The 27,727-nt window shown below is 41.6% G+C and overlaps 1 protein-coding gene across 1 annotated transcript in view; it reads right to left on the reverse strand.

Annotated features, from left to right (window-relative positions):
• Positions 1 to 27,727, reverse strand: part of Mosmo (modulator of smoothened) — a 57,326-nt gene that overhangs the window by 6,171 nt on the left and 23,428 nt on the right. Inside the window, exon 2 of the mRNA XM_085693020.2 lies at positions 2,715 to 2,927. Coding sequence (XP_085549146.1) covers positions 2,715 to 2,927 — 213 coding nt within the window. The remainder of the gene's footprint in view (positions 1 to 2,714; positions 2,928 to 27,727) is intronic.

Consider the following 27,727-nt stretch of genomic DNA (forward strand, 5'->3'; position numbering starts at 1 on the left):
CAGCAGCTATCACATGTGATGATCAAGCTCTGGTCTCAGGCAAGCTCACAGAGCCAGCATCGTCTCGGCCACGGGACAGATTTCTTGGTAGTGACAACAGGAGCACCTGTACCTGAGGCTATAATCAAGAGTGGTAAAAAGGGGGCTGTGGAAAAGGCTCAGTAGGTGAAGTACCAGCTGTGTATAGAGAGGTACAAGTTCAGATCTCCAGCACCACACAAACCACTGGGTATGACAGGCGCTGGTGGAGACAGATGGCTCTCCAGGGTTTGCTGGATGTCCAGTCTAGCCAATGGTGAGTACCAAGTCTAGTAAGAGACCTTGTCTCAAAAATTAAGTTGGAGAGTAATAGGAGGACACCTGATAAAAACCTTTGGCCTCCACATGAGCACACACTCACTTGTGGGTGTACACACACACACACACACACACACACACACACGTGTGATAAAAGAACAGGGTCAGAATTAAAGAAAAGAACTCATCTTTGCTTCTCATGGGGTTCTCCTGACAGAGGATCTGTCATTAGAAAGCTACTCTCACATTATTACAAAAACTACTACCTAACTAATGAAAAACTAAATACACATGGGCAGTGGTGGAGCATGCCTTTAATCCCAGCACTGGGAGGCAGAGGCAGGTGGATCTCTGAGTTCAAGGCCAACCTGGTCTACAGAGTGAGTTCTAGGACAGCCAGGGCTACACAGAGAAACCCTATCTCAAAAATTCAAAAACAAACAAAACTCTATATACAGCAGGGCTCAAATACATCTTCATAGCTGAACCACTAGGGGGAGCTCAATTTCCCCCTGAACTCCTCCCCAGCCAGCAAGCACAGACTAAATGTCAACTTAAATTTACTCCAAGCCATTTTACGTTAAAGAATAGAGGTAGAGAATGGAAAGGTTTTTAGTATAAGTATGTATTTTTTAGAGTAGATATGGGTTTCTGTGTATACAACACTACTCTTTAGAAACTGCTGGAAACAGCAAGTGCCTCCGGCAAAGAGGCTCTGAAGGCTGGTGGCAGTGATGAATGAGACTTCACTTAGTTACCATCCATCAACTTGAATCACTCCCATATGCACACACAATTTCAAAAATAAAAGAAAAACACATTGCATTTTGGAGTCGACTATACACAAAGACCTTTTTGTTGAAGGACAATGAAAAACAAAGATAAGCCCTAGTTCCTCTCCTTTCCTGGCCCCATGTAAATTTGTCACGTTGCAGTTTAGGTTTTTGGTCTCTAATATTATTTTACTCATTAGTGAGTGAATCACACCTGGATAAATGAGTGTGTCTGTGAGTACAAGATACAAGATTAGATTCTCTTTATTTAAGTCCTTCCTCATCAACATGCTTTCAGTTAGCAGTCTCCTCGCTACAATTGCCTCCGGCCTCACTCTCTAGAAGAGTTGTCTTAGGTCTCTGACAAGAACAGATCATCAAATTGTTCCTCACTTTTAATAAGGGCAATGAGGAGTTGCTTACCTCAAAGGCAATTTGATCTAGAATCTACTGTTCAGATTCAGAAGATGGTAAGACAAAAATGAACATAGTTGGAAACAAAGTTCCAAGGCAGTTGGAGAGATGGAGTCCCGGAGGAACAGCACTACCCTCAGCTCTAAAGACATGGTGTATATTTGGACTGTCCTCTGGGGGTAGGGACAGCACCCAAGGCCTCACATAGAGTTAGCAGTGCTCTAACTCAGTTACATGTCTAGCTGAGATAAACTTAGTTTTAATGTTAATAGGGTTACCGGAAGTTATCTTTTACTCTGGTTATAGTCGTTAGTGAGCTATGTTAAAACCATCTTTGCAAACGTATGCAACCTGAGATGAGCCCAAGACTCTGCACTGGAGACCTCAGTGTTCTGCACACGTCTTCATCCTATGACTGCAGACCATGGCTACTGTGCACCAGACACTTCTCTCTGTGGGGGATGTTCAGCAGCACATTTGGCCTCTGCCCACTAGCTGTCATTATAAAAAACGTTTCCAAATATTGCCAAATATACCCTGTGGTGAAAAACTATTTTAGCGACAAAGAAAGCAGAATCACAGAAATGTTCTTGTGTATGTGTGTGTGTATGTATTTTCCTTAAACTTGTGATAAGTTTCTAAAGTGTTCAGTAATTAAACCAGTTTTGAAAATTATAAGTGAATACTATATGAAATAAATAAATTCATGACACCACTGCAAATAGAATAAGAATAATAAAAGAACAGAAAGAACAGTAGAATAAGAAACTGTGACAAACAGTTACTAAAAAACTAAATGTGTTGATTTTTCAATGGTAATCCAACCCAGTAGAAACAAAAATCAACAATATTAAAAAGCAAATCATTGCCTTCACCTAAGTTATATATTTTCCTAGATTTATCTTTATTTTGATAGAGGATACCAGTACCTTCAGGAAGTGGAAACCACTCAGACTAGTGGTAGCTCCGAGTCACAAACCTAAAACACTACGTTACAGAGAATAAAAGTGAGCCTCGTTAAAAGAGCATTCACACAGAGCAGTGACAGCTGTGGGGTCCTGGTTCTGCAGTGGGAACGCTGATGAGCTGTGGGACTGTGCGGTCTAGCTCACGGCCACGTGAGTGGTGCTCCAGGAAGATTTACTGAGTCCTTAGGACTGATCTTGATATCTTCGTACAAACGCCACTGTGTGTGCCTTCTAGACCAACTTAGTAAGCAGGGCTACTTACTTCCAGTGAATGCTATCCATCGAGCATATTTTGTAGCTTCTCTTCGCCAGTGGGAAGCCACCAGCAAACCACATGTGACAGTCAAGGAAATGATTCCCATGATGATAAAAAACAGGGTGGTGACCCACTCTGGGGGAAGCCGGGGAGGGATGCAGGTCCGGTCTCGTCCATGGATGGTTTGACACTGGCGCACTAGGCCCACAGTGAGCGCTCCTGGGAAGATGCAAAGGTGGAACACTTTAGTAAGTCTGGACACCCGAGAGTATTCCCACAAAATCTCTTTCACACTTACATCTTGTTGGTACCTGGGTGGGTAATCCAAGCATTTAATTCGGAAGCTGTCTTCAGCAGTCTGAAGCTGTTTATAACGTGGCAATGCTTGGATTAATGTAGAAAATGAACATAAGCAATGAGAACAAGCCCCAAGAGCTGTAAAGCAGTCAGTCCAGTCATTTCTTGAACAAAAGCACTTCTCTCTGTCGTGGCCGCTTTTCTAGAGACTAGACCACAGCCCAGGCTAACTGGACACCTGGACACCACCAGGAGTCTGCATCCTAAATGCTCTTCTCAGAGGACTTGTGTCAGGCACTGATCGGGCTCCAAGGAAACATCAGCAAAATTGCTGCCTGAGGCTCCTGCCCTTCTTGATCTTGCACACTGGCAGCAAGAACTGCATTTTTCTCTTTCTGGATTCAAGTCTGTATAATACTTTACTTTGGCTGAGGAAGAAGTATGTATAAGAAATTGAATGCAAACTTGGAATATACTTAATGATAATATCTAAAACTATACAATGCATTAAACACTAAGGTGAACTCACCGAAAGTAAGAGGTGTGGCTCACTACTTTTATCACTATGTAAGAACACTGCTGCAGCCTTACGGCAGGTGTCAGCAGGAAAACAAAAGTGACAAAGGCCAACTGTAAAGTACCCCACTATCATTAATTTTCAAAACTTTATTATTTTATTATTATCAACCTGTAGGGCAGTGTGAGAGAGAAAGTGATACGTGTGTGTTTGTGTTTGTGTGTGTGTGTGTGTGTGTGTGTGTGTGTGTATGCATGGGCAGGGAGGCTGAAGTCAGCTGTGGAGTGAGCTCTCCTTTCTGTTTCCCTGGGTTCCGAGGATCACACTCAGGCGGTTGAGCTTGTGTGCAGCTTGCCTGTGAGCCCTTTTCCTGTTCGTGAACTGATTTCTCTGAAGCACCAAGTGCCATTTGGATGTTATTACTTTAGAGAAACCCAGATTAGGAAGGCAAGAGACTATTTTCTGTTTTCCACACAAAGAATTACAATTTACTTTCAAACAAAAGCTGTCCCCTCTGCAAGAACGACTGCAAATAGGGAGCAACTACTAAAACACAAGCGTAAACCTTGAGAGCGGCTGAAGACAGCAGATTTCTGCCTCTTTCTAGGGAGGGGGTGTCTTTCTTGGCTGGCCTTTTGTTTCTAATACGAACAGTCCCTTCCCCCTAGTTCACAGCAACACTCCCTCAGAACCATGGCATTTGGCAGGAACGGCCTTCTTAAGGACTGGCAACAGAATGGGAGCAGCAGACCAGGGCTGGGTCTGTCTGTGCAGAGTGGGAGGGTAGGTAGGTTTCTATGGAAGGAGTGCTTGGTACAACTTGCATCTTTCCATCAATCCCATTTTAGAAATAAAGCATGTGTTAAAAAAGAAAGAGAAAAATGGGTTGGAGAGACAGCTCAGTTGTCAAGAGTATCTACTGTTCTTGCAGAAAACCCAAGTTTAATTCCCAGCACCCACTGTAGGGGGCTCACAATTGTCTGTAACTCCAGGTTCAAGATCTGAAGCCCTCTTCTGATCTCTGTGGATAACGGCATTCGCTCCTAGAAAGACAACACATACACATACACTATAAAGATCTTAAAGAGTACAGTAAAGTAGGTTTTGGGAAGGGGCTCAGTAGGTAAAGTGATTTCTGAGCAAGCATGGGTTTTGGGTTCCCAAGCTCCCACTAGGGACAAAACAGTACCAGCTGCGATCCTAGTGTGGGGAGGTGGAGACCAGGGGATTCTGCTGCCTTGCTGCCCACAGCCTAGCTCAAGCTGTGACCGCCTCAGTGAGAGAGCCTGTCTGAAAACACTTGCAAACTCAGATGTACCTTTTCCACACTGTGCACACGATTAAAAAAAAAAAAACCAAATACTAAAAAAGATTTAGAAAAGAAGGATAATTAAAAAAAAGTTCTCTGAAAAATGAATTATGGGGGCGGGAGAGATGGGTGAGTGGTTAAGAGCACTGGCTGTTCTTCCAGAGGTCCTGAGTTCAATTCCCAGCAACCACATGGTGGCTCACAAACATCTACAGTGGGGTCTGATGCCCTCTTCTAGCCTAATGCCATACTTGCAGATAGAGTACTCACATAAGAAATAAATAAATCTTTAAAAAAAAAGTTATGGTCTCCCCTCTTCTCCAATGCTAATTCTCCCTGGCCAGAACTCTGAGATGATAAACAAGCTGTACCTTTTCTTTTAAATCAAATAATCAGGTCCAGCTGATGAATCCTGCACAGGTGCAAGAAACACAGGCACAATATGGAGACTGTCACAGGCAGCATGGAGACCAAAGTGAGCAAACTCTTATGGAACTGTCATCCACTGTGTCCCCAGCTGCTGTGTGGAACCTAGAGACTCACAGAGTAGGCACCGGAGGTTACATGACTTCTCAAACAGTCCAAGTTTCCTCTGGATGCTAAGTTGAGGCAGGGCAGAGCCTCACTATGATAAAGCATTATACTGTAATTCTGGAAATAAAGAAGGCATTCACAGCTGTGCCCACGAACTCCTAACAGGAAACCACTCCTGATCATTCGGCAGAAAGACTTCTAACAAACTACCCTCTCGGAGTCGTGGTTCCCTTTATAAAAGCTGAACTGTAGTGATGAAAGACACTTGCCCAAATGCAACACTGGATTCCCATTATGGAGGCAACTGTCTTCACAACGCAACAGACAAAGGAAGCCTGGCTGGCAGCTGCACACACCCACTGATGAGATCTGCACTGAGGATTATCTTGTGTGTCCAAACATTCAAACCCTGTCCCGAGCATTAGAGGGAAAGCTCTCTTTCCTTGAGAATATTTCTGAGTATTGCCGTGTTCCCCCTCTGACTCTGGTTAAGAACAGGGCAAGGAAGCCCTTGTGCTTCAGGAAGACAGTTGTGCCTGCCAACTGTCAAGGCTTTCAGAGTAAGACTTCTTTTTGCCGCCTCTTCTGCCTAGCAAACCACAGCACGAACAAGCAAGGAAATGAAAATGATGGCTATAAACAAACTGGAAAAAAACCCAGTGGCTGTTCAGCTGTAGAGAGCCTCTGCTCCTGTATTTCTAAAATTCCGTATCACAACAAAGCAAGACCAAATACTCAGCACTTCTGAAGGGGGGCAAAGCAAGCAAACATTTACAATAATGTCACTCACTCTACCCTGGAGCTGCTCTGTAGCTGTCTGCAGGAAAGGTCAGCTAATTTTAATCAGCAATTAGATGGTATACTGCGCAAAAGAACACTAATACCCAAATAGCTTTCTGTGCGTTGGGTTTGTGATAAGTGATGTGTGCTTAAATGCATGAGGTCCTGGGTCCCATCTCTACATCCCACAGAGGATTCCTGCAAGGTTCTCAAATGCTCAGCTATTAGAGAATGAGATTCCCAAAACAATACTCTCATGTTTCCAGTGAAAACAGATTTTCCTACAATAGAGAGGGGTTAGTACTAACAGTAGTCAGTTAATGTTGTTATACTTTGCCCTCTGGAGTAAGACTGTAATTCAGTAATATTTATGATGTACTCACACATATTCTATGGGCTAACTGGGAGAGTCTGCACAGCCAATTGCTTGGAGATTTAGATTTTGTTAGCGCCCACACTTTGAACAGGGCTTTAAATTTCATCTTTATTTCAATGAATTATCTTTGGCCCATCTTTTACTGCCTCTAGATTTTCTAACACACTCTGTCTGCATCGTACAAACAGCTGATGTTAAAAAGCAGCTTTGAAGGTAGTGGTGGTCCTGAGTATTGAGCCCAGGGATTGTCTACCCTCAGAAGTGGGGATTAAAAAAAAAAATAACAGAACACAGCATGGCGGCGCACGCCTTTAACCCCAGCATTCAGGAGGCAGAGGCAGGCAGATCTGAGTTCGAGGCCAGTCTAGTCTGCAAAGTTAGTTCCAGGACAGCCAGGGCTACATAGAGAAACCTTGTCTTGAAAAACCAGAAAAACCAATCAAACAAAACAAAAACAAACAAAAAGCCCACAAACAAACAAAAAAAGATTGTCATCTTTTCTGAGAAAAAAATGATACTTTGTGCTTCATTGGAGAATCATGAAATGGCCTGTAGCAGTGGACACACAGCAGGAATCAAATGGATTAAAAACAAGCTACAATTAGAACCATGCCGCATCCCAGAGGTTCTCTGGGAAAACTGTAGTTCAGTGTGGCTTCTTGCAGCACGTCAGGTTAAGCAAAAGTCCAACCATTTACTAATTTTTGCTTTACACAACAGGGTTTTTGTCTTTTGAAGGGGCCTGTGACTGCATTCCCCAAGCAGCCAATCTATCTTTACCCTACAGTTGTTGCCCGGGTAACCAATCCATCCAAACAAGAGATTTATACACAACAGAAAAAAGGAAACCAAACTAGAGGCTCCAGCCTTGCACGAGCCTCACAGGACTGCTCGCGCCTGTGCACCATCCACACGGAGAGTCACAGGAGTCCCGCTCTACTGAGCGTGGGACCGTAACTAAAACTGACACAGTCTGAGCATGTCTGCTGCCACCGTGACCATCTTCACTGGAGACGGAGGAGGTGTGTCATCACTGGGTTAAAGGCACTGCCACAGAAAATATGTAACCCAGAGCTGTGCAGCAGCACACACGCCCACCAGAGCCTGTTACAGGCAAATCATGTGACGTGCTCACCAATCTGGACCTTATCCCTGCCATCAATGTGATTTCTGGCTTTCTACCAGAAAGCGTATCCTTGGCAAGCTGTTTATTGGTTACACACACCAAACAAATGCTTCACCACAAATGTCTTAATGACTGATAAAGGTTCACTTTCTGTTCTTCTAACAGCAGTGGTGTTTAAGCAAGTGACACCACTCCAATATTAACTGAAAGGATGGAGATTCTCATTTTACAGACAGCTTGGGTAAGGAAATTTAACAGAACTCAGGGCAAGTTTGGACAGAGGCGGTTGGGGGTGGCTAAGGCAGCTAGGGATGCGCACACAGTGTGCTCCCCTGTCACTGGGACTTCTAGTCTCCAACCCTGAACTTTCCTCTCAGCTGTTACTTTCCTTTCTCCAGTCAGTGACTTCTTTACCCATTCCATCCTGACAGCTCAGATGCCGAACGAGTGGAAGCACAGGTAGAGAAGCTCTAACACTTGCCAACAAGGGTTCAATTCCCAGAATCCATGTCAGGAAGCTCAGGGATCTGGCTGCTGACACTAAAGTGGACACAGTGCTTATCCTGGCCACTGACACAAACGTGGACTCAGTGTTTAGCCTGGTCACTGCACCAACGTGGACACAGCGCTTAGCCTGGCCACTGACACCAACATGGACACAGTGCTTAGCCTGGCCACTGATACCAACGTGGGCATAGCACTTAGCCTGGCCACTGACACCAACGTGGACACAGTGCTTAGCCTGGTTACTGATACCAACGTGGACACAGTGCTTAGCCTGGTCACTGATACCAACGTGGGCATAGCACTTAGCCTGGCCACTGACACCAACGTGGACACAGCACTTAGCCTGGTCACTGACACCAATGTGGACAGAGCACTTAGCATCACCCTCATATGTTACCCAGGATTTCAGATATCCTAATATGCCGCTCATTAAATTGTCTCCTTGGCCTATTTGCTTTTTGGTCAGTTCACCTTTTATAAACTTCTGTGTCCTAGCATAAACACAGAAGTAGCAGAAGAAAATGACTACAAGCTATGGTTCCGGAAGAGATATCTTGACGATACTGCAGAAACTGTAAGGACACCTACCACAGGGTTAAGGGTATCAAAGTATGAACAGCTAGAAGGCTTTCCTGTAAGAGCTGCTTGAACAAGGCTACCTAAGGAAATGATTCAAGTTCAGTTGTTAATGCACCCAGAAACCACTGCGGCTATAAACCAAGGGACCAAAACTACTCCTTAACTTAGTGCTTGTTCATGGGATGCTGGTTTTGCAAGCGTGCAAAATTGAAACAATTTACAAGATCACTAATGCTTTCATTCAGGTTTCAAAAGAAAGCCTGGCAGCCAGTCAATGTGTAGCAAGGTCAGATCCTTGTGGGAAACTTGTGGGAGGGCACTTGAAATTGTGACAGTGAAGTTGAAGATGACACAGAAACCACAGGAAGCTGGAGAAGACAGGAGCATGGACTGTCTGCCAGGGAAAGCCACAGGAAAGGAGAAACTAGCCCAGCAGAGAGGCCATAGGGGTGGAGCTGCCAAGTCCATTGGCACTCACCATGCCCAAGTTATGGTTTAAAACACCCCCTGCTGAGTTTCGGTCTTTGCCCCTGTTCCATTCTACACCTGCTTACACTGTGCTACTGTGTATTGTTTTGTTTTACCCTCCAGAGACAAAGTTTCTCTGTATAGCCCTTAGACCAGGCTAACCTTAAACTCAGAGATTCACCTGCCTTTGCTTACTGAATGCAGGGATTAAAGGCATGTGCCACCACTGCCTGGCGCCAAATTGTGAGGCACCCAGCAGATTAATAAAGCACATTTCTGGATCCATCTGTGAGGGGAGTTATAGAGACAACTAGATCATGAGGCCTCTCATCAATGGCTTAATTGGAAAGACCCTCAAGAGGTGTAGAACTTGGCTGGAGGGAATGGGTTCCCAGACATGCCTTTGAAAGACAGAGCTCAGTACAAGCCTCCTCCTGCTTCTCTCTGCCTTGAGTCATAAGTTGAGCAACCCTGCTCCACCATTGCTGCTATAATGTTTGTGTCGCCACAAGCTCAGGGCAATGGAGGAGGCTGCAAACCATAATAAACCTCTCCCCATTAAAACAATAATAAGAGTACTGATACATGATAGATGAACCCAGAAAGCATGATGCTAAATGAGAGAAATGAGACATGAAAGGCTGCATACGGTATGGTGGCTCTTAAGTCAACTCCCCATTAGGCAACTCCCAAGAGGCAGGAAGCAGATCTGGGGCTACCAGCAGAAACGGACGAACTGAGGGGTGCTGGAGAAAGCTTACTTTCTAGCATTTTTAAAAATAATTTTTATTATTTTAGTGTATGAGTGCTTTTCCTGCATGTATTTCTGTGTACCACATGACTGCATGTGTGGCTAGCTACCATGGAGACCAGAAGGCATGGATCTCCTAGAACTGTAGTTACAGGCAGTAGTAAGCCACCATGTGGTGCTGGGAATTGAACTTGTGTCCTCAGGAAGAGCAGCCTGTGCTTTTAACCACGGAGCTGTCTCTCCAGGCCCTGAACTATATATACATTTTGAAAAGGTAATTTTACCACACTCCTCAGTCTAGTTTGGACTTCTATTGAACTCAATAGCATGCCAAAACTTCCCCCTGCCCTGTGTAATTACATTTCCTCTATAGTTTCTGCACTAGGCAAATCCTGTCCCCATCGACAGTTTTATTGTCTTTTTTTACAAGAGAAAAGGCGGGACTGGGGAGACGGCTCCTGTGGTTCCTCTTTCAGGGGGCAACAGTTTGGTTCTCAGCACCCCCCTCAGGCAGCTCACAACCAACTCCAGCTCCAGAGGCCCCACTTCCGGCCTCTTCAGGCACCCATACTCACATGCACATACCATTCTCTCTCTCATGCTTGGCTGGGACTGGCCTGTTTTGAGAGAAGTCAGTTCTTAATAGTAGCGAGGATTCCTTGCATGTGAGAAAAATCTTGCTACTTTCAAGATTCCCTTTAAGTCTTTCAACTATTTAGGATGTGTTTAAGTGCGGGTAGTTTTAAATTTGTCCTATTTTGGGTTTGCTGATAAGGCACTGACTAAAGTGGGGGATCTTCCCCACATTTTTTCCCTAGTGCCCTTACAGCTCCTCTCTCTCTCTCTGGAACCCCACTGTGTGTACTTTGCGTACGTGGTACTACTACTTTACTCATCTCTAATGCTCTGTTCATTTTCATTATCTTGATTTCTGCCCCTTGCAATGGAAGCTCACAATCAATCAACATACTACTGATACTTCCTTCTGCTGATTTTCATTTTGGATACTGAACTTTTCCACTCCAGACTTTCTACTTTAAGGTTTTCTCTTTATCAGGTCACTGCTCACTTTGGGGATATACTTACAATATTTGATTTAATCTCTACCTCAGCAGTTCTCAACCTGTGGCTGCAAGCCCCACAGGGGTCACTTACTGGATATCCTGAATATCAGATATTTATATTACAATTCATAATAGGAAAAAAACTAGCATTATGAAATAGCAACGAAATAATTTTATGGTTGGGGGCCACCATAACATGAGGAACTATATTAAAGGGCTGCAGCATAGGAAGGTTGAGGACCACTGCTCCAACTAGAGAGTCAAAGACGGATTCCTCAGACTGGCTGCTTTTACTTATTTCCTCTTTATAAGTCATTATTTATGTCCTTGAGTGTCTTAGAGTTTTCAGTTAAAAATTGGAAATTTTAGCCACGTGTGGTGGTGTACACTTTTAATTCCAGTACTTAAGAGACAGAGAGCCTGGTTTATACCTAGCAAGTTTGAGGACAGCCAGGGCTACATAGAAAGATCCTGCCTTAAAAAGAAAAAAAGAAAAAACAAAACAACAACAACAAAACCAGGAAAGGCGATTTTGCATAGCACACAATGTGCCACTTATACCAGGATGGGGTCATCTCCCTCCCTTTCTGTGATTTATTCTTGTTACTGGTTGGCTCACAACCCTGCTGGGATAATTACATAAAGTCTGCATCTTTTTGCCCTGTGTGGCCTTTGAAGTCTCTCATCCATTAAACCCTTGAATTTATCAGCAGAGACATCTCAGCCTGTGTTGAGGACGTGTACAGAAGGTAATTTACAACTCTGACTGAGCGGAAGTGGAAGGTGAGCTAGGGGTGAAGAATGTGAGGAGCTGTCTGCACCTCCTTTCTGGGCACGAGGGCAGCCTGATGATGTCTGTGGTCATCTAGACCTGGAGGACTCTGTGCGAGCTCTTCAGAGACTCCATGGACATGGTTTTCCCCTCATGCCTGCCTGTCTTTTCTTTCTTCCTTTCTGTCAGCCTTCTGAGATCTTCAACTGGTCAAAGAACTTTAGGTACCTCCTGTGTTTCAAATAACTTGGCTGTTGATTGTACCTTATAAGTGTCATGTGGTCAAATAAAGAGAAATTCTGAGAATGGAGATGCTCAGGGGGCCAGCAGACAAATGAGAACAGTTCAGGTCCCTGGAGAAGGGTCTGGAAGTGTGGCCAAGCTCGCTCAGCTCACAGAGGGAGGCTACCTTCAGAGCCACAGGGAGCTGACAGGGAGAGGGCGAGCGCTGACTGCCCCAGAGCTTGCTGTTCTTACTGAGAAAGCTAGGGCTGCTTCAAGACCTTAATGTCCAGAGTTCCAAACCTGACGTTCTGATTTTATTCACTGACTTAGCCATTGGTTTTGTTGCTTTTATAGAGAAACAGCTTTTTAAAGGTCCTTACTCAACTGTTCTGGAGTTAGACCCAAGCTGATCACAACTGGAACCTAAGCTTTGCTGTTGGTTGGACAAATTATTTAATCTTTTTGTAAGCCTGTTTTTGCAGCAAAGGAACACAACTTACCATTCAGTTTGTGTGAGAATTAAACAACAAATAATAGCCACGAAGCAAATGAAATTGTAAGGACTGAAAACTTACTGGGGTCAGGGAATTAGGTAAACTTTTGTTTGGGTTATTTTATACACACACATACCTCCCACAAACATAACAGGCAGCAGACATCCTAATTTAACATAGCCGTTTACTTAGGAAACTAGCATTCCAAGATAAAAAATTGGCCATATGACGGTTGTTAAAATTGCTAGTCATTAAAAAGAAGCCAGCTATACTCCTATTCTAACTACTCTGCTGTATCACTCAGGTTGAAGACTATACAGGAATCAATGTCTAAGGAACTCAAAGAAGATATGAATATGTGCTGGAATGAAGATGACAAAAACACAAACACATAGCAGAATGAAATAAAAAAACAATTCAAGATAAACAGAATTTAATCAAAATAATTTCTGAAGAAAAATCAAAAAGAATAAAACGTAAAGTGAAAAATAGAGTAAGTCAAATTAAAAGTTCAATGGAAAGCCTCACCAATAGTACAGATCACTATTGTGGAAGAGAGTGTCAGGGTGAGAAGATAAGTAAAGGATTTGGGTCACTCAGCCAATGTTAAATCAAAACAAAAAGGACAACAAAACCCTTTGATGAAACGTTCAAGAACTCTGGGACAGCATAAAAAGACCAAATCCATGAATCACTAGTACAGAAGGAGGAGAAGAAACCCAAAGCCATGTAAAATATTTTAAGGAAAATCATAGAAGAAAATGTCCCAGAATCTAAGGTATCAGATGCCTATCAAGACATAAGAGGCACATAGAACATCAAACAGAAAAGAAACTCCCCACATCATATAACATTCAAATATCAAAATGCACAGAACAAAGGATTTTGAAAGCTGCAAGAGAAAAAGACCAAGTCACACGTAAAGACAGGGTCATCAGAATACCACTTTATTTTTCAGTGGAGAGTTTAAAAACCAGAAGGGCTTGGACTAATATTCTACAAGTTCTGAAAGACCCAGATGCCAGTCAGCCCAGGCTATCACACCAAGAAAAGTTATCCATCATGATCAAAGGAGAAAGAAAAACTATCATAAAAATAGACTGAAGAATTTTTTTACATAATAAAAAGCATATTTATTTTTCTGAAACTATGGATCCTTTGCAGAAGATTCTTCCTACAAATCATTTTTTTGAAAATAACAGTAACAAAGAAATCAAAATTATAGAGACAATATTGTTGGTACTGAACTCAGGGGATGAGCTGGAACCTGTCTACAAGCTTTGGAAAGCACCAGTAAAGAAAACTCCATACTGACCTAAGTAAATGTACGTAAGTGCAAGAAGTAAAAAGAGAATTTCTTTGTGTAGGGTCAAGGCCTTATGTGCCTGTCTCTGTCTCTGTCCAGTGAAAGCTGGGAAAGCTAGGAGTAAGAAAGGTGCCCTCCCCAGGGAAGAGCAAACCAGTTGGTTGTCCAGTGCTAAATGGCCAGTCCTGAAAGCATACAGACATGTAGCATTGTATGAACCCAACAGGTTGTATTTAGGAACATAATAGATTAAAGAAATTTACAACCACTAAGGCAGCTTTACAAAGAATAATAAAAGGAATACTTTGGCCTAAAGAGAAGGATAAACACATTCAAAAGGGAACAGGGAACAATAACCCCAGAACAGTTCATCAAAAGAGGTCTAAGAAAATACTACAAAACAACAACATGGGGCTGGAGAGATGGCTCAGAGGTTAAGAGCATTGCCTGCTCTTCCAAAGGTCCTGAGTTCAATTCCCAGCAACCACATGGTGGCTCACAACCATCTGTAATGAGGTCTGGTGCCCTCTTCTGGCCTTCAGGCATACACACAGAAAGAATATTGTGTACATAATAAATAAATATTTAAAAAATTAAAAATAAATAAAAAACAACAACATGATGGGAATCAGTACACACTGTCCAATAATAATTCTTAACAGCAGCGGACACAATTCTCCAATAAAGAGCACAAACTAACAGATTGGATTAGAAAATAGAACCCATCTTTTTTTTTTTTTCCTCTAAGAAACACACCTCACCATCAATGATAAACACCATCTTGGGGTAAAAGGATGAAATAAGTGTTTCCAGTAAATAGAACTAAGAAATAAACAGGCATAACTAACTATTCTAGTATCAAACAAAAGAGACTACAAACCAAAACTAGCCAGGAAAAGGTCAAAAAAAAAATCACCAAGAGGATATTACAATTCTAAAGTTACATGTACTAAACACAGGTGTATGAAATAAACATAATATGATTTTAAACCACAGATTAATTTCAAAAAATTGACACTGGTAAACCCAAGACCCTCTTTCACCAATAAATAGGACATCCAGTCAAAAACTAAAGACATAAACATTACAGTTAAATGATATCACAACCTGAATGGATCTAATAGACATCTACTGAACATTCCACCCATTAGTCCATGGAGACTAAACAACACATAATTAGAATGATAACTGCATCAAAAAAAAGCAAGCAAGAAGAAAATTTTAGAAAGAAAATGAAAACACAACATATGAAAATCAATGGGACACAATGAAGGTATTCTAAGAGGAAGTTTATAACATTATCTACATCAAAAACTTGAGTGGCTAGAGAGACAGCTCAGCAGTTAAGAACACTGGCTGCCCCTGTAGAGGACTCAAGTACAGTCAGCACCCACACGGCAGCTCACAATTGTATGTAACTCCAGTTGCAAAAGATCCAACACCCCTTTCTGACTTCAGCAGCACATGAAGGCAGCACATACATACATACATATATACATACATACGTGCAGACAAAGCACTTAAATCTTAAACATATTTGAAGAGATCTCCAACTAATAACTTAATGGTGCATTTGAAGGCTTGAGAACACAAGAACACCCATCCACCCCCAAACAGATGACAACAAGAGATCAATAAAATCAGGGCTCAAACTAGTGAAATAGAAACAACACACAAACAAAAACAATACAAGGAATCAATGAAACAAAGAGTTGGTTCTTTTAAAATATTAACATGATTGACAAACCTTTAGCCAAATAACCAACACAGAGAGAAAAGCCAAGTTAATGAAATTAAAGGTGAAATGGAAATCATCACACAACAGACACTTAGGGCATTTAAAAGACAAACAAACAAACAAACAAACAAAAAACTCTACTCCAAGGTCAGGCAAGGTGTTCATATCTTTAACCTCCATACTCAGAAGGCAAGAGACTGTGATCTCTGTGAATTCCAGGCCAAAAAGGGAAACAAATTGAGACCTTGTCTCAACAAAACAGAACAAAACAAATCCCTATTCTATTTACTGAAAAAAAAAATCTAAGAGAAATGGATAAATTTCTAAATGTATATGACCAGTCAAAACTAAATGAGTTTGAAATAATTTAAACCCATAACAACCAATGAGATAGAAGCAGTAATAAAAAATTTCCCCACTAAAAAAAGCACAGGACCAGATGGCTTCAGCAGAGAACTCTACCACACCTTCCAAGAACCAACTCCAACACTCCTCAGATTACTCCATAAAAAGAAAAGGAACACTTGAAAGTTCTTTTATAAACCAGTGTTACCCTGATAGTAAAACCAGAAAAAAGGCCAAGCAAAAAAAGAAAATTATAGGCCTATCTCTCTGATATAAAAATTCTCAATAAAAGACAAATTTTATAAGATAAATTCAAAAACACATTATAAAGATCATTCACTATGATCAAGTCAGTTTCATAACAGAGAGGCAAAGAGGGTTCAAGACAGGATGCAGAAAGGCTTCTGGCAAAATTTAACATCCTTCATGACACACGTCCTAGAGAATCTAGAACTACAAGGGACACATCTCAACAGTAAAGGTAACTGCTGTACAGGACTGTTCTGAGTCAAACTGCCACCTTCAGGAGTTTCGTTGACTCTGCTCACCAAACAGTATCTGGGCTCGCTGACTATGACGGAGGGACCAAGAACCATGGGACTCTCACTAGAGTATTCGGCTACCTCTCCCTAAGCGTGCGTGTCCTCAGGGTCTCTGGGAAGGCTTAGGGGAGAGGACTCCATTTATATTGTCATGGGAGAGTCAACATCCATGCTGCGTGGAAGCTTTCCAATGTAGCTACTTTAAAGTCACCCATGCTCCTACTCCAAACCCCTAACCCAATGACTGCTCTCTTTGTAAGTAAGCCTAATAACTTTATTGTTTCCCCAGGGTAAGTTTGGTGAATTTGCACCTTGGCTTGTCATTCGGGACTGTAGAAGGAACAGGTAGATAGAGCTTGTCTTCCCAAGGGAAGGCATTTTAGCACTACCATCTCACAAGTCCACAGCCGCTATGATGTTAACAGAGAAAAACTCAATGCACTTCCACTAAAATCAAGAATAAGATCAGGAAATTCACTTTCTTCCCTCTTGCTCAATACAACACTTGAAATCCTAGCTATAGCAGTAAAAAAAAAAAAAAGTGAAGGTGATAAAAAAGGATACAAATAGGAAAGGAAGAAGTCAAGTCATCCTCATTTGCAGATATGATTCTATACATGAAAGACCCTAAAGACTCCATCAGAAATCTGATACAGCTGATAAAACACATTCAGCAAAGCAGCAGGATTACTTTGTACAAAATTAACATACAAAAATCAGTAGCCTTTCCATAAACTAACAACAAACAAAACATTCCATGAAATACATCAGGGAGGTAATATAGTTACAATAGCTCAAAACTAAACAACAACCCTAACCCTAATCAAGGATGTGAAAGTATAATGAAAAATTTAAGACACTGAAGAAAGCAGGAAATATTAAAAAATAACGGAAAATGGGAAGACTTCTCACATTCATGAATTAGCAGGATTAGTACTATGAAAATGGTCATCCTACTAAAAGCAATCTACAGATTCAACACTATTCCATCAAAATTCCAAAGCAATTCTTTAAAGAAAGTGAAGTAATAATCTTAAACTTCATATGGAAACACAAGACAGCTAAAACAATGCTGAATAGCAAAAATCGTCTGAGGCATCACCACGCCTCGTTTCAAGTTACTCTACAGCACAGTGAAAAGAATAACAGCAGCACATTGCTGGCGTAAAGACAGACCACTGATCAATGGGATCAAACCGAGGACTCAGACATAAGCCCACACTCCTACGGCAACTTAGTTTCGGAAAAAGAGATAAAAAAAAATACACACTAGAAAAACACAGCATCTTCAACAAGTGGTTCTGGTTAACTATATATCTTCACGAAGAAGAATGAAACTAAATTCCAAATGGATCAAGGACCTCAATATATGACCTGATATACTGGATCTTCTAGGGGATACATTTCAACTTACAGACACAGGAAAAACCTTCTGAACAGGACCCCTATAGCGTAGGAATTAAGGCAACATTTAATAAGCGGGTCCTCATGAAACAACAGCAACAAAATCCCTTCTATACAGCAAAGGACACTATATCGCTCAGGCGGAGAGGCAGCTGACAGATGGGAAACAAATCTTTTCCAGCTATAGATCTGACAGAGAAGACAGGTGTCTAGAATTAAAAAAAGACCTAAAATACTAAACATCAAGAAAACAAACAATCCAATTAAATATTGGGACACAGACCCAAACAGAGTTCTCAAAAGAAGAAAGAGAGATGGATGAGAATATGAAAAAAAAAAAAGAAAAAAGTTCACCATCCTTAACCACAAAGAAAAACAAATTAAAACTACTTCACTCACCTCACACCAGTCAGAGTCGCTAAGAACAAAGACCTGACGACAAACACTGGTGTGCACGCGGGGAAAGTGGAAGGCTTACTAGCTGCCGACAGCGTGCAAACTGGTGCGGCCACTATGGACATCAGTGTGCAGGCTCCTCAGAACGCCAGAAAGACCACCATGTGGTCTAGTTCCAGCACTCTTGGGCCACACCCAAAGGATGCTGTATCCTACGACAGAGATATGACTCATCCATGCTCACTGCTGCTGTGTTCACAACACAGCCAGGAAATGCAAATAGAGGTCAACCAATGATGAATGGGTAATGACAATGTGGTACATTTACACAATGGAGTATCATTCAGCTGTTAAGAAAGTGAAATTAGCAAATAAATGGATGGAACTAGAGTATTCTGAATGAGGTAGCCTAGACTCAGAAATGTTTTTTTCTCATACATGGATGCCAGCTTAGAAGTGAAGACACTAATAAACAGCAGCAGGGAGAGGTGGAGCTTTCAAAGGAGGAGAGCTAGAACACTGTAGGTGGTATAGATGAATGGGGAAGGAATTGGAGGAAAAAATGGCGAGTTGGCTTGATCAAAATATATACGCATATATGAAATTCTCATACGATGTTTAAATGTTAAAGAAAAGTGCTTTGGCTTTCTCAACAGGAAAAGTCCTGTGACTATGGGTAAGGAAAAGGCACTGAGCTGTGTGATCAATGAGGTTAAAGCCCGAGAACTCATGTCAACAAAATAACTGGAGCCATTCAAGAAAAATGAGTTAAACTTGCATTCCTGGTAAGTACAACATGGTGTGAGAACCTGTCTTCACTGAGGAGTACCAGTCCTTGAAGCTCTTAGCATGTAACACACAAAGAACTGACTAAAGAAAGGCTTAGCCTGTATGCCTTCAGAGCTCATACACTGTGTGTACTATATGTGCAGAGATGCTGGTCATCTTCCTAAGGATGGTTTACATTAGCTGAACAGGACTGAGAGGTGATGTTGGCAGTGAGTTAAGAAGTAATTACACCTTTAGCCAGGCAGTGGTGACACATGCTTTTAATCCCAGCACTTGGGAGGAAGAGGCAGGTGAATCTCTGTGAGACCAAGCCAGGACTGGTCTACAGTGATAATTCCAAGATAGTCAGGGCTGATACACAGAGAAACCCTGTCTTGATAAACAACAACAACAACAACAACAAAAAAAAAAACTAAAAGAAAACAAAAAAAATTATACTTTTTATGCTCTCTATTTGAATGTAGATATATTCATATAATTTATCCTTAGACAAAGAGTACTTGTCTAATATTTTAACTTCTAAAATGTCTATAGAGTATTACAAATTGTAAAATGGATCAAATTGTATCTATATTACATAATGTGAAATGTTCTAATTATTCATGGATATGAACAGATGCTGTGGATCTAGAAGAAAATATGAGTACAAAAGGAAAACCAGGAAAAAAAAAGTAGAGAAATTATGATCTCACCATAGAAATAAGACTAAGCTGAAGTTATTCGGACAGAGAGGTAGACTTTAAATTTCAGTGTTTACATCACATCTTGAGACAACTCTGTGGGGAAGTCGTAAGGTCACACTGTACACTGGCTTTAGACGGCTTTGGCAGAAGTAACCCAATTGTTTCACCTAGATGAAGACCTTCCATGTGAGACTGAGCGGGGTGATGCTGACAAAGAGTGCAACAAATCTGGTCAAACAGTTTGTGCAGCCAGAACGCTACAGACAAAAAGGCTGAATGTTAATACCAGTGGCCTCCAATCTCCAAGGGTTCAGCTCTTAGCTGCCAGCATGGTGGCATACCTGCAATTCAAACTGCCTCCCAGTTCTCTCTTTAACGGAAGAGCTCTGAGTAAGGGGGTCCGAACTGTGATAGAAGCCTGGGCATATGAAACCGTTGCCTACTTCTCTTGTCCAAAGAAGGAAGGAAGGTAGGAGGAAGGGAAGGGAGGAAAGACGGGCTTGGTCATAAGCAGCTCCTAGTCAAAAGGAGTCATATGATTAGGGAACTTAGGGTCAGGCAGAGTTGCATAGACCACCCCTGTCCTAGTGACCTTGAAGCGGGGCTCCAAGGACACTCAAGTTCAGATACTAAAGGATCAAAGAGTTCCAAAGTAACTGGTAGTTCTGAGGCTAAAATAACAGATTTTCTTTTTTAAATTATTATTATTTTTAAATTATGTGTAAAGCCAGGCACTGGTAGCGCACACCTTTAATTCCAGCACTCAGGAGGCAGGTGGATCTCTGTGAGTGCCAGACCAGCATGGTTTACAGAGTTAGTTCCAGGACAGGCTCCAAAGCTACAGAGAAACTCTGTCTCGAACAAACAAAGGAACGAACAAAAAATTATGTGTACATGCGTGTTTGTCTCTGACGTGTGCTTGTGAGTATAGGTACTTGCATAGGCCAGAAAGGACACTGAAACTGCCCGATGTGGGTGTTGGGACCTTAACTTGGGTCTTCTGTAGGGGCATTATGCACTTTTAATTGCTAAATCATTTCTCTCGCTCCCACCCAACACTTCCAAAAGTCAGATATTTTCTTCTTCTTCTTTCTCTCACTCTCTTTCTTTTATTTTTCAAGACAGTGTTTCTCTGTGTATCCCTGGTTGTTCTGCAACTTCCTCTACAGACTAGGCTGATCTTGAACTCAAGAAATCTACCTGTCTCTGCCTCCTGAGTGCTGGGATTAAAGATGTACACCTCCACTGCCCATCAAAAGTCAGGTTTTCAACCAAGTACTTCAAAATAATCCCTACCACATGACACTACCTTCCAAGTACACTATTCATTGAGTAAAGAAAATGAATAGGAGTCCTAAAATATCTCCATGAACATTCAAGTTTCTAGCAGAGCCGAGTTAATTACAGTTTCGTAAATGCAGTGATAGTGTAAGTGAAAAACGGCACACTAAGAGGAAGACTGTGCTTGGCTTTCTCTCTCTGAAATGTGGCCTCCCACTCCCTTCACTCTTCCTCACCAATCAATGTCCAAACGCCTAGCCTCTCGTCCTTAAAGAACTATCTATAGGTCACTGCCTCAAGAACAAAGATGCCTTGGATCAACTTTATGACTTTGCTTATCTTCAAAACCAAGTGAGCATTCATATTTGCCTTAGTTTCTATCGTCCAGAAATTGTGGACCACTTTCTCCTCAAAAAGGAATGTATTATAACCACAGATTAGCATGCTTTCACAAGAAGAGAAACTTCTTGTAGGAGTGGGCAGAGATTAATGCAAAGGCCAATAACTGGTCAAAGTGCTAAGAATAAGTGACTACTAAGTGCTTAGCCCTAAAAAGGACATTTATAATATAAACCACTACGCTGGCTAGGTTTTTTTTTTCTTTTCTTGTCAAGTTGAGACAAAAGAAATCTTAATTGAGAAAATACCTCTATAAGATCAGAGGAAAGTCTGTGGGACATTTTCTTGATTAAAGATTGCCAGCTGATGGTGGCGCACACCTTTATCCCAGCACTTGGGAGGCAGAGCAGGTGGGTCTCTGTGAGTTTGAGGCCAGGTTGGTCTACAGAGTGAGTTCTAGGACAGGTTCCAAAGCTACAGAGAAACCCTGTCTCGAAACCATTCCCCCCACACAAAAAAAAGAAAGGAAGGAAGGAAGGAAGGAAGGAAGGAAGGAAGGAGGAAGAGAGAGATTGACGTGACAGAGTTCAGTCCAAGGTGGGTGGTGCTATTCCTAGGCAGGTTGTACTGGGGCCATTAAGAAAACTGAGAAAGTCCAGAGAAACATACCAGTGAACAGCATTCCTCCATAGCCTCTGCTTGATTTTCTGCCTCCAGATTTCTGCCCTGACTTCCCTCAGTGATGGATGTGACCTGTGAGTTATAAATTAAACCCTTTCCTCCCCAAGTTGCATTCAGTCATGGTGTTTTATCACAGCAATAAAAACCCTAAGACACAGACAGACGGACGGGGACACACGGACACACACACACACACACACACACACACGGCCTGCTGAGGCTCAGGGAACATCATGTGGTGGTAAGAACGTAGGAGCCGGAGGCTGGTGAAGAGTGCTATGAACTGCTTCTTCTGGACATGGCGTGGCTGCTGCACTTGTGATCTTACAGCAGCGTGTACCTGCATAAACCTGCCCAAGTTGGAATGCATCAACATTCCAGCATGGATAGCTGAAGGCCAAAATGCCCACTCCTGGTTGAGGAGCTACTGGCATTTAATAGCTGTTGGAAGAATGAAGGACATAAAAGAGGGGAAGGGGAGGTGAATATGATCAAAATATAATCATGTATGGCACTGGCAAAGCATATATTTTATTTTTAAAGTGAATGCATAATCAAAATAAGCAACTTTCCTAGATTTAGCAAAGGCTCATGTTACAATGTCCAGGTTCGTCAAGACCACTATTGGGTTGTTTTTAAACTCGTTTATACCTCAGTATTAAACAGTTCTAAATTACTTCTCTCGTACATTATATACTTCCTTAATTTCTTTAAGTAGAGTAACACTGATAGCAAACCAAATTCTAAACTATGTAGTTTCATATATCCATCATATTATCAGGAAAGCAGAATATTAGTGGTTAGAGTTCAGTCCCTGGATTAAAAATAAAATCTATATCTACGCCTACCAGACACCAGAACTGGGCAAGGCTATTTACTCTGTGGACCTCAGTTTCCTTGACTAAATAGAGATAACACAGTGATATTACAGTACTATGTGGAATAAGACAGACATGTATATAAGCACTCAAATATTTCACACAGAGTCTTACTCTTAACCCATTAGTGCTAAACAGTATTTAAAAATAAATAATAACCATAAAAACTTGGAACCCTGCAGATGCAAGAAAAGTATGTTTAACACCAAGATGAGTGTTTATTCTGGGCCATTTGTATGGTCCCTCCATTATAGAAGAGGACGGATTTAGAGTGGAGCACTTTGGAGAAAGCTGTGAGTTCTAATTCTGACAGCTGTTCTACTTAAAGAGGAACCTGTGCTTTTACTGCAGTTATATTTGGCTTCGGATTAAAATGTAAGATGATAACGCCTTCCATTTTCAACATCAGAAACGCTTCTTAAACTTTTGTAGGAAGAAATTAATTCCTCGTTAATTATCTTATATTTATGGGAGATGTGATCTCTTGAGAAAAGAGACAGTGGTGTAGGGAAACCGTTTGTTAAAGACAGTCTGATGAATTTCAGAAATCTGAAACCAAACCATGAACCATGTCTGATTGTTCTGCCTGAGTCAGCTAGGCACAGTGTGCCACCTCGCACACCATCAGCAAAGACTCACTGAGCACACATTCTATGCAAAACAATACGGGAAGTCTTGAGAACACAGGCTTCACTGGGAGGCAGAGGCAGGTGGATCTCTGTGAGTTCGGGACCAGCCTGATCTATAAGAGCAAGTTCCAGGACAGGCTCCAAAGCTACAGAGAAACCCTGTCTCAAAAAACAAAAACAAAACAAAACAAAACAACAAAAACAAAAACAAAAAGAACACAGGTTTCATTTCTTTATTTCAAGAGTTTTGAGTGTCAAGACACAGTTAGTAGTGGGATTGGGAATCGAGAGGTAACAACCACAAAGCACACTGTCCATGTAATTGAGAAAATAACTTCATATTTTCATGCCCTTTTATGCAAATGAGGTATTTCCTAAAGCTTTACTGGGGTATAATTTAGAGTTAATAAAATTCATCATTAAAAATGCACAATTTTGGGCTGGGTACACATACCTTCAAAGGTCTCAACAACTCAGGAGGAGACAGGTGGATGAGTCCCAGGACAGCCCAGTCTACATAATGGGTTTTAGGATAGCCTGGACTATGTAGAGAGACCTTGTCTCAAAGATAAAATAAAATAAAAAGGGAAAATTCCAAGAGTAGCAGAGTCTTATCTACATGAACTTGATTATGGATTTGAAAGTTAATAGAAAAAAAATGTAATGGAGTGTTCCCTAAACAATGAAAATACAGTACAATTCAATGAGTTTGGCCCGGGCCTGCATTCTATATCACTGGTCATCACACCTAAATCTGCTTTCTATCAACATAGTTTTCTCCCTCTACAACTCTGCATAATGAAATCATATATTATTTGCTACTATGAATAAACATTTGTATACAGCTCACTATGTACTTACATGTTTTTATCTTTCTTGTGTTAGACACAGGGGTGGAAATGCTCGGTCACAAATGTATATTTAAGTTCATAAGAAAAGAAACTAAAGACAGCTCAGCAGTTAAGAGCACTGGCTGCTCTAGCACAGGACCAGTGTTCAATTCCCAGCACCCACAGAGTCTTACAGCCGTCTGTAACTCCAGTTCCAGGGATGCGTGCCCTCTTGTAGCCTTTGTCAGCACAGGCACACATGTGCTACACACACATACATGCAGGCAAACACTCATGCACATAAAATACATCTTTAAAAAGGTACAAAGCAGTGGTTTCTAAGTACTGCACCTTCTGCATTCTCATCAGCAATGAGAATTCTAGCTGTCCCTAATGCTTGGTATCATCAGCCTGGTAAGCCTGCAGAGGTTACATAGAGAATTCATTGTGGTTTTATGTCCCTCTAATGTCCAATGACAGAATGATATATGTTCTTGTACTTACCTGACATCTTTGATCTACTCAAATCTTTTGTTTATTTTTTAAAAATCAAAATATACTGTTGAATCTAAGAATTATTTACATATTCTGACTAAGTTGTTCAGTGCCTAGCATGTGGTTTACAAACACCACAGCTGGGCGGGGGTTGTGCACACCTGTAATCCTAGCATTTGGGAAACAGAGGCAGGCGAATCTCTGTGAGTTTGAGGCCTACCTGGTCTACAAGATCTAATTCCAGGACAGCTAGGGCTACACAGAGAAACTCTGTCTAGGGGAAAAAAAAAAAAAAACTAAAAAACAAAAACAAATACTCACCACTTATATTTGAATTTAAATGTTCTTAACACTGTTTTTGAAGGATGAACAGTTTTAAATTGGTCAATTCTCTATCACCCTCCTTTCTTGACTTCTCTCTCCAGTGCTGGGGACTGAACCCAAGAAAGCCCTTAAGCATCCTAGGCAAGTGCTCTACTGCTGAGCTATACCTCCTGCCTTAATTTGTCAACATCTTATTTCCCCTCTGTGGCTACTTAGTGTGTGTGTGTGTGTGTGTGTGTGTGTGTATGTGTGTGTGTGTGTGTGTGTGTGTATATATATATATAGAGAGAGAGAGAGAGAGAGGGAGAGAGAGAGAGAGAGAGAGAGAGGTTCATTCTATGAGTTCTGTGATTCTAGAGAACCCTGAGTAATACAAGCTTATCCACGTTTGTGTGGGTGTGTGCACATGGAGGCCAGGGATGGATATCAAGTGCTTTCAATGTTCTCCACCTTACTTTTTGAGACAGGGTCTCTCACTGGCCCTGCAGCTCATAGATTTGGTTAGGCTGGCTGATGAGTGAGTTCAGGCATCCCCTGTCTCCATGGCCCCCAGCACAGAGGTTAAAGACACACCGCACAATACCCAGCCTCTCATGAGGGTGTTGGAGATCCAAGCTCAAGTGCTCTGGTTTGTGCAGCAGGCACCTAACTGATGGAGCCATCTTCTCAGCACCCCATAATGCTACCTTCCTTATGCCTTTTCCTCTCTTTTGAAGCAGCATTTGAAAGAATGTTTTAAAATACCTAAATGCCACACTATGAATTAACAAGACCATAACAGAATGGACTCTTTTCTTTCACTTGGTTATATGTTTGATGTTATACACACACTTGTCAGCTAATGTAGAGTTATAAAAATGTTATCATTTTGTCTGGCAGAGAAATGAACCTGCTCAATCAAATAAACATCATACAAACAACAACAACAAACCAAACCAAAAGAGATTTGGACGACTGAGACAGGAGGATAACCAGAAGTTTAAGGCCAACCTGGGCTTTATGGCAAGACCCTGTCTCAAACTAACTAACCAACCAACCCCTATCTAATATGTTTAATGTAGAGAGAATAAACATTTTCTAAGACCAAGAGTAAGACAAGGATGTTTGCAATGAAGTTCTAGCAGGAATTTCAAGAAAGGAAATTAAATCATTTAAAATACTATCAGAAGTAATAAACTCACAGGAAGCAAGATTAACGCACAAAACAAAGTATATTCCTCTATATGAGCAATTAATATGCCAATATTTAAGAAACTAATGCCTTTATAGCAGTAATTCTTCCAAACCACAAGGAAAACACATGGTATAAACTATACAAAGTAAGTAGTAACTTCTCATTTCCAGTCAGCATGGAAGGGCTGAGAAGTGTCATCCACTCACAGAACAAGGAGAGTGCTGAACAAACTAAATGCCAACAGTTCTTAAATTCATTGGAGAACCGGGGTTATGGGACAAATCATCACCTGTAAAACTGGACAGACAGACAGATGCAATGAGTTTACTAAGACAGAAACGTTAATATTTCTTTGTGGTGGCAAACATCTATAATCTTGGAAGTAGAAAGACTGAGGCAAGTGAATCACAAGTTAGTTCCAGGCTACAAGACAAGAACCCATCTCATAAAACAAACAAAATCGGGGCGAGAAGCTGGTCGTGGAGAAGAAAAACCCGAGTGTAACCTGATAGGCTCCTGAGGGCTGTGTGTTCAAGGTCTGAGAGTAGGAAATTCCAAGAGGGCCCAGCCTGTGGTGGGAGGAGCCAACTTCCTTGAGTTTGTGTCTAGCAGCTTTTTAGGGCCCTCACAGTGATGATCAACAAGGTATTGCCTCATACATACAACTGGTGAAAGGGAACCGTACTGAAATAAGCCCAGAATATCTGTTCTTAAACAAACAACAACAAACAAACAAACTGACTGAAAAGAAATCTTTTCACTGGAACCTAACTAGGTACCCATTTCAAAAAAGAAGGCACTTTAGCACACCTTAACTGGATAGCCAGTTCTTCCAGCCTCCTGTCTCAGAGGGAAAAGGATCAGGAAACACCTGTGAGGGCCACAACCCAGAACACAGACATTCCTGAGACTGTGACCTAATTATGGGATCACAGGATGCTTCTATGCCCTCTGTCATCATAGGGCTCCTACAGGCCATAACGTAGAGAACAGCAGCTCTCAGGCCTTATTTAAGAAGTCTCTAGCAGATGACGGGATGGCACACTAAACCGACAGCACTTGCTGCTATTGCAGGAGATCAGAGCTTAGTTTCCAGTACCCATGTCAGGCATCTCAGAACTGCCTGCTAACTGCAGCTCCAAAGGTCTCTATTGTCCTCATCTGGCCTCCAACATCTTCCTCTGGCCACTCATATGAATATGAGCACAAACACAGACACATTAAAGAAAAAAAATAAAACATGACAAATCTTTAAAAGTCCTTAAAACCCACAGAAATAAAGGAGGACCAAGTCTATACATATAGTCAAACTGCAGAACATCAAAAAGAAACTGGCAACTTCCCACATTACTCATAGGCAAGTATAAGAGTGGTGTGGGAAGTCCT

Source organism: Myodes glareolus, chromosome 7 (assembly GCF_982192425.1).
Source record: "Myodes glareolus chromosome 7, mMyoGla1.1, whole genome shotgun sequence".
In the NCBI taxonomy this organism is placed as follows: Eukaryota; Metazoa; Chordata; class Mammalia; order Rodentia; family Cricetidae; genus Myodes; species Myodes glareolus.